The sequence below is a fragment of the Pagrus major genome, chromosome 17 (assembly GCF_040436345.1).
Source record: "Pagrus major chromosome 17, Pma_NU_1.0".
Classification (NCBI taxonomy): domain Eukaryota; kingdom Metazoa; phylum Chordata; class Actinopteri; order Spariformes; family Sparidae; genus Pagrus; species Pagrus major.
The window spans coordinates 19,815,797-19,831,242 of NC_133231.1; the positions used below are offsets into that span (position 1 = coordinate 19,815,797).

General features: G+C 42.9%; 2 protein-coding genes across 2 annotated transcripts; one reads left to right on the forward strand and one right to left on the reverse strand.

The window, feature by feature from the left end:
- Positions 1–668: 668 nt before the first annotated feature.
- On the reverse strand, positions 669–10,412 carry rasip1 (Ras interacting protein 1). Its single transcript, XM_073485772.1, has 16 exons — positions 10,125–10,412; positions 9,317–9,438; positions 8,538–8,989; positions 8,098–8,358; positions 7,778–8,019; positions 7,532–7,696; positions 6,776–6,980; positions 6,383–6,681; positions 6,126–6,287; positions 4,890–4,930; positions 4,436–4,590; positions 4,176–4,288; positions 2,420–2,714; positions 1,490–1,653; positions 1,255–1,396; positions 669–1,161 (listed from the first exon to the last, which is right to left on the reverse strand). Exons 2-16 carry the CDS (start codon positions 9,436–9,438, stop codon positions 983–985), a joined length of 2,997 nt encoding a protein of 998 aa, XP_073341873.1. The 5' UTR covers positions 10,125–10,412; the 3' UTR covers positions 669–982.
- A 1,862-nt stretch (positions 10,413–12,274) lies between these two features.
- Positions 12,275–14,616, forward strand: cox6b2 (cytochrome c oxidase subunit 6B2). The gene is made up of 4 exons (XM_073485943.1): positions 12,275–12,364; positions 12,865–12,993; positions 13,664–13,764; positions 14,305–14,616. Exons 2-4 carry the CDS (start codon positions 12,888–12,890, stop codon positions 14,356–14,358), a joined length of 261 nt encoding a protein of 86 aa, XP_073342044.1. The 5' UTR covers positions 12,275–12,364; positions 12,865–12,887; the 3' UTR covers positions 14,359–14,616.
- Positions 14,617–15,446: the final 830 nt, after the last annotated feature.

A 15,446-nucleotide genomic window follows, 5' to 3' on the forward strand; every position in this document is an offset into this window, starting at 1 on the left:
ATAACTTCAGTTTGTGGAGACGTCATACAGCTTCACTCTCAAAACAAAGAAAGTGGTTTTCCAAAGGAGTCCGGGCTGACTAGACGGTGAAATTGACTGGGTATTACAAATTTGTGACAGGTCAAGTTCAAGCTGAGCTGTTACTCACTCCTGATGATATCACCTGTCTGCTGTCTGTACGTAACAGACGGTTGCTGATTTATTCTTAATGAGCTGGACTTTTATTTTATAGGTTCGGCGAGTTGTACCACATTAATGAAATGGGAAACCCTCCTGATCAGACCACTGAGGGAAATTAAAATCCCCCCCCAGTAGTTAAGTCACCAGCTTTTACCTTTATGACAGCTTACCTTGGTAAAGGTGACCTTTGTGTACGTTCGTCACAGTCTCATTTACTTGCTTGAGTCATGACCCTTTGTAAAATGCCACCATTATTACAGGAAATGAGAATGAGCCGTCGGAGCAGACGATAATGTAGCTGTATGATCGCCTCCTTAGTCAAGCAGTTCTACCTGCAGACTCATCATTTAACGTCAGAGGGGAATGAGTCCTGCATTGCCACCTTGTGGAATATTCCTTTGGTGTTTAAAAGTTGAGGTGAGTGCCAAGCCCAAGGGGCCCTGCTGTGGGAAACAAGCTTGTCAAAGATCATGCGGAAACTGTAGCTCTTTAAGACTTGAGTTCAGTGTTTTATTAAAAACAAGTAGTTTAAAAACATACATGACAGCCAAGTAAAACACAAGTCTAACAGACATGGTGTTGTAATCCCTGCATTAAAGTACAATCTATAAAGACATACCAGAGCCAATACATTTCCCTTACTTGAAAATATCTAAATGAATAAATGAATTGATATGTAAGTCATGAAAAAACAACAAACAGGCAACAAAATGCAGAAAACATGTCCAGTTTGCATTTTTTTTTTTTTTTTTTTTGTCTGCTGTTTCTTGAGACATCCATAGAGAGACAAATATGGGCTTCCTCAAAGCCGAGTCCTCTGATTGGCAGGGAGCTCATCCTGGTCGAGTCCCCACAAGAAGGTGCGGAGACGTGTAACTTCCTTTTGGAGCTCGGGGCTCGGGATTGGTTGGGAGAGGTCAAGGCGTGGAGTCTCGTTTGGCAGGATTAAAGGAGGGTGGTCCAGGAAGCTCTCAAAGATGTCTAAAAGATCAGAAAAAGGGAAAGAAGTGATTGACATAACAGGTAATTTCACTGTCTTAGTTAGTTAGTTAGTTTTATCTATTTATGTTTTACCTCCGCTCAGCTCTGTGCCTGGTGGAGGGGCCCAGGATGCTGGTGGGGCTCTGGTTGGACCCAGCTTGTAATGGGTGAGCAGGTGGTGCAGTTGGGAAGGGCTTAACAAGACATGTTCCTCCTGTAGACTGGGCCAGGATGACTGGAAGACGAGAGGTTAAAGGAGAGAGGAAAATGAGAGTTAATACTTTTGGGTTAGGGCTCAGAGGACACACTGCACATGTAGCTGTGTTACCTGGATAAGTCGAGTCTTGGGAATACACAGGAAGTTGACCGTGATTGACAGTTTCTTCATAAACTCCGAGGCAATGTCTCCTAATCCCGCCCCCTGTAGCCAGTCCAGAACGAGGTCCAAGTTTGTACGGATCTGGACCGCTCTGGACCACGAAAACAGCCCGTCTAATGGGAGAGAACAGATAGAAAAAAGGTTAGGATTTTGGCAAAGCATTTGAAAAGATAGAATTCTGTTGTTAAAAATAATAAAACAGGAGATTATTCTGTCTGACCTTTACAGACCATCTAACTTTTGAAGGACGAAATAATACATCCCCTGTTTTACAAATAAAAAGTTTAATTTAAAAACATTAAAATACCTTTGCTCAGTCTAGAACACTCAGGAGTTTTGCCACTACAGCCTTACTTGGTCTGGTATGACCAGTATCTTATTTTTAGTTAGTGTTAGAAAACAGATAGGCTGCCGTTACTGATTAAACAGACAGTTAAGCCCCAAATGAAAAATACATATTTTTCCTCTTACCCGTAGTGCTACAGTACTTATCCATCTAGATTAGTTTGCTGTGAGTTGTTGAGTTTTGGAAAAACTGGACAAAGAGATGTCTGCCTTCTCTCTGATATAATGGAACTAGATGGCACTCAGCCTTTGGAGCTCAAAGTGGCAAAAATTACATTTTTAAAAAAACTCAACAGCAATGTTTTTTTTTCCAGAAGAATGACCAAGTTACTCAAGATAATCCACAGACCTTGTTGTGAGCAGTTTCATGTAGGAACTATCGTCTTTCTCTGTGACTGATATTTCCAAAACTCAGTAACTCACAGTTAAACAATCTAGAAATAGCACTACAGTTAAGAGGAAAAATATGTACTTTGAGGTGAAATGTCCCTTTAATGTCACAAACTGTGTGCACTTTAACCTGTGCATTCTCACCTCGCTCTAGCAGAGTATTGAGCAGGGAGGTGTTGGTGAAGAAGAAGAGGTAGCCGAAGGTTTGGGAGGTGAGCGGCGGGGACAGACATGCCTCCCGCGACAGCATCAGGGAGCAGCGATACACCTCCACCAGCCCGGCAACTTTGGGCGGTAAGGCGGACACATCATCCACCTCTCCTTCCCCTTCTCTTTTCTCTTCTCCCTCCGCGCCCCGAGCTCCATCCTTCTCCTTCTCCTTCTCCTCGCTGGAGAACGGGTTGGTGTCCAGGAGAGCTGGAAGGAGTGAGTACAGGGTCTTTGTGGACAGGAAGGAAAGAAATGTGAGTTTGTTTGTTTAGAAAATGAAGAATGAAGAAACAAATACTGGATGGTTTGCCATGAAATATTGTTCTGACGTTCATGGTTCCCAGAGGATGGATGCTACTGACTTTGGCGATCTGCTGGCTTTTCCTCTCGCTCGACTATGAGGTTTACATTTGTGGTTGAGAGTGAAATATATCCATGGCAATGGGATGGATTGCGGATGTCATCTGGTAAAAATATTTTTGTCCACCTCTGGGTGAATACCAATAACTTTGGTGCTCCCTGACATCTAGCACTATATATTGGTCAACTTTTTAAATTTGACGTTTATCACCACATACCTACAAACATGACATTCCCACGAGCCTCAGCTGTACTTTGTGTTTAGTGCTATAATTAGCAAGCTAACGCTAAACACAGTTACTTAACATGGTGCCTGTTGTGTATCATGTTAGCATTGTCATTGTGAGCATGTTGGCCTCTAGGATGGCTAAAGACATGTAGGCAAGTCCCACGATTGACTTTTCAAACGTGCTGTTGATGCATGCTATTCTCCCAGAATGCAAAGCACAAAAGAAAAGGAGGAGCTGCTCACAGCTGGAAAAAATTAAAATTAATTGTGGGTGGTGGTGAGACAGCCTCAGAAACATCTTGGAAAAACAAGACAAAAATGTCATAAGTCTTCAGAAAGACATTCAGCTGTCTCCTTGTTTGGCTGGCAATAGACAACTTATTGTTTTAATTTATCCTCCTGAAGTAAATACTGATTACACAGTGTAATGGCTGTAGGAAAATGACTCCATAGTGATTGGTTCCCTATAAACCTTGCTTTTACCATGCTTTTCAGCCTGCCCACCTGGCTTGATTTTTCCCAGAAAATTTAAGGCCACATTACGGCGGAAACATTAAAGAGGCATTGTTTGCCCTGGCTGCTATCCCCAGGTAACAGTGGAACAACTGGAATAACTGCAAAAGAAAAAGAAGTTCACTGATGGAGGAGGAAAAGAGGGAGAGTGATGAAACCGAGGTAAAACAAGAGTAACCGGACGTTGGATGTTGAGAGCCGGAGTTGTGTCAAAGTCTGTCAGCCCACTCATATGTGTTTCCCCTCACCAGTGGGACTCGATAGGGTTCAAAACTGGCATTCTTTCTCCAGGACCAGTAAGTAATAAAATCCTAATAGCTCTGAGATCAGGATTTTCGAGGTCAACTTGGGATTTTTATGGTGTCATGTCTTTCTTTGCGACGGCCGAGCCAACAATAATACCACAGGGAAACACCAGGAGGATGGAAAGTTGAAAAATTGTACTTTTACGCTTCAAGAATACTTGGAAGTGGCTTCCCAAAGTTGCAGTTTGATCAACATCTGGCGCCACAAACTAAAACGCCTAATTATGCCTAAAATTTGTTTTATATATATGCATTACTATTTAGTATGGATTTGGTGCCGTACCTTGGTGAGGTGATACACACACTGTTGGAAGGTGTGCATAATGACATCATCCAGCTGTGCCAGAGCCTCTGAGCAGGTGTCCATGTCAGCTGTCAGAACTGGGTCACCCGGGGCTTCAAAGAAACCATAATTAGGACGAGTTAAAGGTTTTGCATCCGCTTTAATTTCAAACATTCCCAAAGGTCTGTGATGTTTCATTAAGCAGCCACGTTTTTACTTGAGTCATTCGTTTCAGTCAACTGTTCTCAAATCACTCTCACCTTCAAACTCCCACTCTTTCTCCATGGTTTCAACTTTGACCTGGAAGAAGTTAAGGAGCTCTGTGGCGTTTGACATCCAAAACATCAAGGGTCGAAGGTCGGATGACAGTTTCAGCACATTCGGCGTGCTTATCTCACCTTCCTGCTCTGTGGAACTGGACACATTTATGTAATGCCAAAGTTATGTGAGCTGTAAAATGATTGTGAACATTCTCCTGTCAATGTTTGTTTGTGCTTTATGAGAGAAACACACCATACTGTGAGTAAAAATAGACTGAGTTATTATTACTCAACTACATTTCAGCCATTTCTCAACATCACCGTGTTACAATGCTTTCATCACACGACAAAAATTTACCCAAGACATAACAGCAACGGCACAAATGTATCATGAATCACTCGGCAGGAGATCTCTAAACAGAGGAAACATGACGTAGAACAAAAATGTTCTTACTTTTGCGTGGGATGCTTATCCCCAAATTCCTTAATGTTATCCTGTAAAGAGAGTTGGAGACAGAAGAGAGGAGAGACATTAGGCTTAGTGTGGGGGTGGAAGAGGGGGAGCAGAGTCTCGCCCTGCAGCCAGGACAATTACAGCACATTTTCCAGCAGAAAGGCAGTGACATCAGCTCATCCTCGCTCCTGTCCACGACGTAGCAGGCCACAATGAAGGGCATACGACTGTCTGCTGGTTTTTCTGTTTGACTGAATGTGGCCCTCTCAATCTGCCCAGCTGATGTTTTTCTGCCAAGCTTCTGCCAAGCCTAACCCTAACCCTAACCCCAAGTGTGATCACGGCCACACTGTCAAGAAATACTGTCCCAAAAAAGGTTAATGATTCACTTGTTTTGAGCCTGACAGATGAACCACTGCTGAACCTCTGAGATGTTTTATTATTTTCCTTAACATACCATGACATGTAGCACAATTTATATGTTTTGAGCTTTTGTGTTTTGTTTTTTAGCCAGGGTAGCAATAACATGGCTCGATGGACGTCATGGTCCCCAGAGGATGTAATCCTTCTGATTTTGATGATCCCCTGACTTCTTTACCCTGCGAGGCATCCATCTTCCCAGGCTCCAAGCTATGCACTTGTGTCTGAACCACAGTGATTGAACCAATCAGCATCCTATGAGGAACTTCAGGCAGCTAGAGAACGGCAGCTATGGGCGACTAGAGATGTGACTGTTCATTCGAAAACCACAATGGCGAAGAGGCTGCTATGGCATCAGTTATATCAGAGCTGGCGAATATTTCTTAATTGAAAGAAGAGCAAAGAATGACACTGTAGGCTTTTCTTGATAGAAAAGACGTTTTCACTCTTCTCTCGACTGGCTTGATTTACCAACTGTCTTTTACCAAATGCTAACATGTTGAAACAAGATGGTGAACATGCAAACATTACATCTGCTCGACATCAACATGTTAGCATTGTTATTATGAGCATGTTAGCATGCCAATGTTAACATTTAGCCCAAAGCACTGCTATGCCTAAATAGGGCATTCCTTTATTACAGAGATAAGAGTAGAGAGATGACAGGAAATGAGAGGAGATAGAGAGATGGGAAATGACATGCAGCAAAGATCCATGGTTGTTTATTGCAGTTCATGGTGAGCGCAATATCTTTCGGGCACCCCAACGTCATTTTTCTTTTATATATTGAGCTGTTAGATTTTTTTTTTTACTTACCCAGACAATTTCTTTTATTAGATTGGCCGATTTGAGTAAAATCTGCGGCGTGAGGGCAGGGTCAAGGTGTTTGGAGGCATGATCTATCATGATTGACAGGAGATAAGCAGGAGCTAACGGCCCACCCCCAGAGTCTGGAGAGGAATTTTTGGAGATTATCTCCTAAGAGAAGAGTGAGGGATAGACATAACATATGTCATTAAGGCATTTTTTCCATGATACCAGAAAAATAACAATACGAAAGCTAGTAAGCGCACCTGTAACAGGGAATCAGCGTGACGTGGGTGGAACTTCAGGACTGCCTCCGTAGATCCCAGGTACTGCCTCAGTGCTTCCTGTCTGTCCACCAACCCTGAGGGGCAGCAGGTGGTGGAGGCATCCGCCTGCCATGGCAGGGTCAATGCCAGCGGTGGAGCAGGAGTCACACGGGGGTCACGATACAGGAAAAGGAAGTGGCTCCCCAGACCGATCACATCCCCAGGCTTTAGGACTGTCTCCCTGTAAATGGCCACTCCGTTGTGTGTGACCTCACCTCCTCTGAAGGGCCGCATCAGAGCTACGATAAAATAAAAATTAGACTGAGTTAGACTTTAAAATAGCAAGTGCACCATGGATCTGAGTGTGACATGAGTTAGAGACTGTTTTAATACCCTGTCCAGTGGGCGTCCCAGGAACAGCTGAGTCTCTCCTGACCAATAAGTGTCTGGCCAAGAGGTCAGGAGCAGAGAGGAACGTCTCCACCTTCAGTGGCCTCTTCCCCTTCCTCTCCCTCTCTCTATCCTTCTCCCTCTCCCTCATCGTGGGCTTTCTTCCAAACACATGCGTATGTCCCATCATGATGTACAAAACAAAATCCTAAACAAAACACACAGGGTGGAGAGCAGAAGAGAGTCAGGGAGGTCTGTTATCTTTTTAAGTGCTATGGTTTGTATCAATCTTCCATCTTGGAGATGTTAGGTTCAACAGAGGGCGGTTGATAAGGTATGAAGTGTGTCGCAGTTTGCTACAATGGAGACCTGTGTGAGGTCATTGTGTGTGAGTGATGTACACAGAGGGGGTTTGTGCTTTGGTTGGATAAATCGTCAAGCATTGTGCTGCTCTGAGGCTGTTTTGTGCAGGATGCTGAATGGGAGAGGCTTGTAGAGCGATGGAAACCCTGATGGTATGTGGCGATTACAGACATGCAGGTATGATGTCATGTACAGGGTGTGTGCACGCGTGTGCATCTGCACAAATCCTCCACAACTTGTCTACTAGTTTGCATATCTGCACATCAGTGTGTATGCACCTTGTTACCACGTAAATGTCTGTGTTTGTGTGCGTGCCTGTGTTTACATAGTGTACGTGTGTGTGGGAGTTGTTTGTGAGTATTCGTGCGTGCAATATCGTCCGTCAGCATGTCTTGCCTTGCTCTGATCGTAACCCTGCAGCAACAGAAAATAGGGCCGGTCTGTGGGTGGAAGGATCAAACTTTGTGACATCACTTCCAGGTCACAGCTTGAATAATCTTTCTCGTCCTCTGCCGGCTGGTTCGTCCACCCAACCTTTGCTTCAGCTTTTGAAGCTCTAATCTGAAAAAGTGGGCCAAGACATGATGGTTAGAGCACCAAACGTAAGATTAATTCATTTTTTTCTCACCATGTCGTCATTACCTCTCCCGGCTGTGGGTTGATCATGCTCACAATGTTCTTCCTGTCCTGCACCCCTCCGTTGTTGTTAGGCCGGTTGCCAGGGCCACGAGAGTCCTTGCTGACGTGGTTGCCTTGGCGGCGCCGCAGACTCAGGTTCATGTCGCTGATGCTCCTCCTGAGCTCGGTGTTCCTCCCACGGTGACCACGCTCGCTCTCCTCTGGTCCGCCCCCTGACGACATCCTGCTCCGCCGCCAGCGCACACCTGTTGTCCAGACAGTCAGAGGATTGGTCAAAGCTCCATTGCGTGCTAACATACCTGCCTGTTGAGTCTTAAACATACCTTGATAATTCTCTCCTTCCCTCTCCCGCTCCTTCTCCCTCTCCCTCTCTTCTCTCTCATAGTCTTCCCTTCTTTGGATTTCAAAGCGCCGCTCAAATCCGTCCTTAGGTCGCCACATGTCCACCAACAACAAGGGACATTCCCACGGGGCAACGCTTCTCCGGCACTCTGTCTCCCACTTGATAGCTCCATCTGGCTGCTGGATGGGCTTTCCGATGACATCACACAACAGGAAGTCCTCTGGGCTGTGTTTCTGGAGAACTAGAAGGTAATGGAGGAAGGGGGGAGGAGGAGGAGGGGGGGGTAATTATTTTTCCATAACACTGTGGTTTATGTTTGTATTAAGTCATTCCCAATTGGTTTAAACCTTTTGAGCAAACAATTCCTTGTAATGGGTCGCAGCAGAGGTCCAAATGAGAGAAAATTTCCCTCTCTCATACCTGCGTCATCTGTCTCCTCCCTCTCTCTCTCAGTGTACCGGGTGATGACCTGGGCGATGAGCTGCCTGGCTGTAGAGTTGATGTTGGCCAGCAGGGAGCGATAGTTGGCCCCACTGGAGAGGGCATCCCCATAGATCTTGATCAGGCCCGGGGCACAGGAAGAGGCAGGGGGCAAGTAGTGGTGAGAGGAGGGGGCGGCCGAGTGAGCCCAGACCTCTCTCTCCCTCTCCCCCACCGCCCGGTCCCGGTCGCTGTTCGAGCGCCCTCGCAGGAAAAGATGGGAAAGGCGCTTTGTGCGGGACTGAGGCCCAGCAGGCCGCGGCCTGAGAAAGGCCGGGGAGGGAGATGGGGACGGGGTAGGGGAAGCCAGCGAGGGGGTTGAGTTAGAAAGGGAAGAGGAAGGAGCAGAGGGGGCCTCGTGGAGGGAGGCTGCGTCAGAGCTGGTGGTCGACCTGGGACAACAACAGAGGAGGGGAAGACAGATGGAGGAGAGAGGAAGGAGAAAGGAAGGGACCAGTCAGCTGTGAATTATGACTGACTAAACAAAGACAAACAACAAGGACTAAAATAAAACAGGGAAAGGTTACAGAGTTGGACGGATACAAATGAGAGTGGAAGTAAGATAAGATGACATCGACACATAAACTCAACTTCAACAATACTTATCAGGCACTGAAGTCTGGCTAAACAGTGATTACAAGAAAGTAGCATAACCTGAGAACAAATGTACATGACATAGAAGCAAAACAGGAGATTAAAAGTGTGTTTAAGAGACTGACTTGACAGAGATAGCACTTGGCCAGCGACCCCCTAGCTTGGCAAAGTGTTTCCTGGGCGAGTTGATCCACAGACCCACTGGGAAATGGAGCTTTCTGAAGCGAGGACTGCCAGACCCCTCCATCTGACAGAGGGAGGGAAAAACATAACTATTAAAAACAAATGTGGCCTTTCAATTCAATAATCTGCAGTATGTCAACATACTGTAAATGTCATGTTTCCCGTAATCTGTAATCTGTGTAATCTTCCTCCACACTGTTTGAGGAATGTGTGTCAGGATTGAAAACAATATAACAATGGCATGATGTCACCATCAAAAAACATCAACAGGATACCTGCAGCAGGTTGTCAACATGGTGAAAGCAAACAGAAATTAGCTCAAAACAGCCCTGAACGTCATAGCATGAATTTCCCACTCTCTCAAACAGGAAGCGTCTTTTGTAGGACTCAGGTCCAGCTGTTACACTGACAGGGAAATACCCACTCCAAAGGTCACTGCCTGTCCATTTCTCTGTGTTACTTCTACCATCAAAGTTAAGGATCACACTTGATCGTCTTTCCCCTTGCAGATGGAATTTGGAGGCCAAAACAAAATCACTGCATTTACCAGGAAAACTATCACGTTTTGAAGTATGATTTACGACAAGATGTGTGTCTGCGCCTAAAATCTGCCGTTGTCATTCTAGACGGAGAAGATTTTTTTTAACGAGCATCCTGTCCTTCATGTTGTGGTTGTATATTTTGAAAACCATAAACCATAAAATCAGAATGCTACATGAAAGAATGTAGGTATTAGATGTTGGCACTTACCCACCGTTACTTGTGATCCTTCTATTGAGTGTTTTGATGATTCCTCGCCACCAAAATGTGAATACGCAGCTCAAAGTAATCTAATAATCGCGTACGTTTCCTTTTCCCCACGACGAAATTCCATTTTCAAAAACCATAAACGTGTCACACATCTACAAACTCATCTCTAATTCTTTATATCCATTGATTCAACCTTCTTTTAACTGAAAAAACCTTTTTACTTCTAACTGGACAAGATCTGCTCCCTCTCTCCCTCTGGCTTTCAGCCTTTCTGGGTCTATAGATAGAGAAACAGGCCCATTGTTCTAAGTGACAGAATTTCCTTCCTTTGCTGTGGACAACACCTATATCCTGACTGAGTGAGCGAGAGAGAGAGGGAGATTGGTAGAACGTGAGAGAAGGGTGAATGTACATACATTCGAGTCTTTGAGACCTTGTCGGTATACTATATGCTGTATTTTAAAGCTAAATATTTTGCTCTGTTTGGATTAAACAGAAATGTGGTGTCACAGTTCCATCCTATCAAAGTTTAATTACATCAAACAGGATCTCAAAGCCACAACAGAGCGTCAGGAATGTGTTCAATCTGGTGCTGCGCTGTGATTTTTTGATTAGCACAGTCCACGCAATGCATCACAAAACACACAGCGGGCCCAGTTTGAAGTTTTGCTGGAAAGAGGATGAAGGAAACACACAGAGCGAGACAGGAAGCTAGAGGGAGCGACAGAGACACCTGTGATCTTTGACCTCGTCTTCGACAGGAAGATGTTTAAGGAAAGAGAAAGGGGACTGTCACTGTGTCTCAGTTCAGCGGGTAGATCCTCCAAAATCTGCATTTCTAGACCGATTTGTCCCATCAGAAAGGCTCCTCACTGAGGGAGAAGAGAACAGATTCATGTGGATGTGCTTTAACTGTATATAACATTAGCCTGATAACATCATTAGTCATTACTGTCAGCGTCATACAGATTCAACAAATCAGGTATAACTGTAATTAACCTCTTTGCCAGTCTTATTTTTGAGCAATTAACCATCTAGTACTAGGCTTGGGCGATATCCAAAATTTTATATCACGATATTGTCCAGCCCAGATATCGCGATATAAAATATATTGTTTGTATTTTATGTTTGTTATGGAGATGTTGATAAGCTGTTCACTTTACTTCCCCTAGTCTGTCCCTGTTTTCCTTTCCCATAAACTTTAAAGGGCCAGCCAGGTGAGAAATAACTAGTTTAATAAATTAGAATTAGAAGTTAAAATACAGTCAGAGCAGTTTCTCTCAGGTGAAGAGTCACACAGCTGTTCGATATTCAATATTGTGAAAAATATTGCATAAGATGGCAAATATTGCGATATTCGATCATATCTAATATTGGCTTAAGCCTATCTAGCACCAATAAACTGAGGTGTTATACCTTCAGTTACTTAGGCAAATACAGAATATAGGCTTAAGCATTAAAAAAATGTTTAAGGAATACTGGTTACATCATATTTTGTTGTATTGTCTTCCTGTTAGTGACTTGAGTCAATAATCTGATTATTTTAGACAGCACTTGAGAAAATCTAAAAATAGTTATTATTTTTTTATGCCTAAACAAACTAAATAGACAAACCCTCTTTGTTTACATGACTGAATAAACTGAATGAACAAACTGACCTTAAAGGACAACACAATCTCCTTGTGGAGGGGCCTTGATTTCCTCTGAAACAGCTTGTTTATTCAGTTATGGAAAAATAAGGAGTACATTTCTTCTCCAAAACTACATGGTGCCCCTTTAACATGGCAAACAGAAGCAGTGTATGAAGCCTGTAGTAGTTGGCAAAATTATCTCACAGATTGCAGATGAAGACATTAAACCAGTGATTTAATTTAATTAGGAGTGGATCCAAACAACTGCTGAGGTGAGAAATATAATTTTAATTTTAAATTATACATTTTCCTGTAATTGGTCTATTTTTGGTCTGGTCATACTGTGATTGTTTCAAGGCTGCAAAAACAATTATAATTTTTACATAAATGCACAATCAAGAGAAAACAGGCTTGTGATCATCATTATCGTCGTTGCAGCTCATTTAAAATGGTTAAAACTGATAATAAAGAGCAGAAAACTGAAGTTAAGTTCAGGTCAGTCTGGTGTTTCAGGCGTTCCCATGACCCGGTATCCCAGCATTCCTTGCGCGGTGACGAGCAAGGACATCTTTCCGGAGACCACCGAGGACACATCAAGAAGCGTCCAAGGTTAGCAGTCAATAACCTACCGAATTTTGTGTTATTCATACAAACCTTAACCTTAAGTTGCTTTAGCTTTCTTATGTTTTGAACTACAAACAATATTGGAACAACAAGGCGTTCTTAAATATGTTTAAATCGGACGCGGATATGTTAACATGTTAGCAACGAGCTAGCATCAGCTAACCGACTCAACTATGCGAAGCTAAGCAAACTATGCTAACTTGTTTTCAAAGTTATGTGGTCGAGTCACAGTTCTAATGTTTGTTTATGTCAAGAGTTAGATATCTATGTGGCTTATATTTAGTCTTAGGTCTGATAACAAACCAGCACTGAGTAGCGATAAAGGTGTCAACAATGCTAGCTTAAATTAAACTGTGATCGCAACGCTATTTTTAGCGTAGCCAGCTAACATTGAGTACTATGTAGGGGTTGTCATCGAGCCTGTTTTGCAACCGAGTTGCAATTTGAGGTTAATTCAGCCTGTGTCTTGTTTTATTGTCGTTCAGACGTTTGATAGAAGGTCACAAAGATGTCTGAGACTATTGAAGAGAAGATTAAGGGCTACAGGACGGCTCCCTTTGACGCCCGATTCCCCAACACCAACCAGACCCGCAACTGTTTCCAGAACTACCTGGGTGAGGACATGATCAGTTTGTTGTGTTTGCAAGAAGTGTTCAGACACAGCACAAGCACTACAAATGAAATACCTGATACCTGAATTCGTCATTATGTGTAGTACAACTATTTACATCTGCAACATCTGTTATATTAGTTCCTCAAACCGCCTAAATGGGTTTAAAAACACTTGCAAACAGATTTATACAGCATGATAATACTAAAACCATCCATAAGATGTGCTTACACCAGTTTGTGGTTGTTTCAGCTAGTTAAAATCTTTGTATACATTTAAAACAATTTTGTGTAAATGATACTATCAAATGTACATGGCGCACCATAAGAAAGAAGACAGTCAGTGGACGCTTACATTCATATTATGAATTTTCACAAGAAATAGTGTCTAACATATGACCTCCATGTGACATTGATAGCATTGTAAAAACAACAGCTCTGTCATAGTGGTGTAAGCACTGCTTTCTGCCTCACATTTAAGCTTGAACATTAAATGTACAAAGTTGAAAAACAAAATAAGCTCTGGTTCCTTCACTGTCTCTGTCGAGGCTGGACATTGTCACTGTGGCACTGACTGTCATAAGATCTCTGTGGCTTTTTGTTTATGGTGTTTTTAGTATAAACATTGTGTCAGATGAGCAACATTTAACCCTTTTGTTATTTATTTTGCTTCAGACTACCACAGGTGCAACAAGGCTCTGTCAGCCAGAGACCAGGACACGGCTCCCTGTGATTGGTACCAGAGGGTTTACAAGAGCCTCTGCCCCATGAGCTGGGTAAGATATTCTGGTCTGTTCTGACAGTTCCTCGGTATGTTCAGCTGTCATAGTGGGGAACGGACCCATAAAACCCATATAATAAAATTTCTAATCGTTGAGTTGGACATTTGTCCATGCACACACTTAATGTCGTAAGTGCTGGATATCCAAGGCTAGTGCAGACATGCAAATTGTTTTGCTGCTTCTTGGTCTTCTGTTTGTTTTGCTTCTCTGTGGTTGATTTTGTTGCACGAAGTACGGCTTTGTGTTGTGCTGTGATTGACCTTGTGTTCCTGTTTCATCATATATTTATTACAACCTCTATTTGAGTGGATTAATGCTGACGTCATGTCACATGCAACAGCTGTGAGACTTTTTTGACAAACATACTCTTCCCAAGGTCAATAAAGAACTTGGATGCTCAAATCTTTGATGGATACAGTGTGTTCTAGTGATTGACATGAAACTGCTATGGATGTAAAACAACTGCTCTGTTGATACTTATGCATTAGCTTGTTGTCAGATAGGGCTAATGTTTACTTTAATATCTCTCAACAGGTTGGCAAATGGGACGAGCAGATCGAGAGTGGAAGCTTCCCAGGCAAGATCTGAACTCACCAAGCCGTTATTGATCAGGACCGTCCACTCCAGGACATTCTGTTACGTGCCCCTTTACCTCTGTAGAGTGCCTATGGACATCTTCAAACAGCTTTCACATCGTCGTCATCATCATTGATGTTACAGTTCTTAACCTAAACACGCACAACTTTTTACCTTGCATGTTAAGGTCTGAAGTTTGTTTTCTTTCTCTATTGTAAACTACTCTTCGGCAATGATTGATCAATAAATACAGTTTGGATTTAATTAAAAGGGTGTTGTTCATTTTACAGTTTATTGAATTTGCTTTCTCTTAGTCAGACATCGTTTTCCTTAAAGGTCCAGTGTGTAAGATTTAGGAAAAATTAGGTGGATCTATTGAATATAATATCCATAATTATGTTTTTATTATAATCACCTGAAACTAAGAATTGTTGTTTTGTTACCTTAGGAGCCTTTTTATATATACAGAAGCAGCAGGTCCTCTTCCATCGCATCATGTTGCATCGTCATGTTTCTACAATAGCCAAGAATGGACAAACCAAACACTTGCTGATTGCCTTTCTGATTTTCTGCCTTCTAACCTCTGTTTGGGAGCATGAGACGAGGGGTGTTCAGTTGGTCACAATCTGCAATGGCACCGCTGGATGCCACTAAATCCTGCACACTGGAACTTTTACATCTTATTAAATTACACAAAAATATGCCTGACTGACTGCTACTGAAGTTAATATTGTCAAGTATGTGAAAATGTCCAGGGATAGATGTAATGTAAATGTCTTCTCAGTTACAGCCCATCAGATCTATACTGAAGGCAGGGAAACTGGTTCTATATTTGTGTTTTGTTCCAATGAGATTTCCAGTTTAATGTTCAGAAAGACATGTAGTCTCTTTGGATTACCCAACATAGCCTTCAGCGATCCTGATATATTTACAGCAGAAATGGCAGCATACACCATATGTACACAGTAATCTGCTGAAGTATTCATTCAGTCCTCAGGCCTGTGGACTCTGAAAACACAACGTAACAATACCAGAGTTTGTCCAGAGGGGGGCAGTGGTGATAAAACCAGATGCTTGTATTGGTGTAATATTTAGGTTTT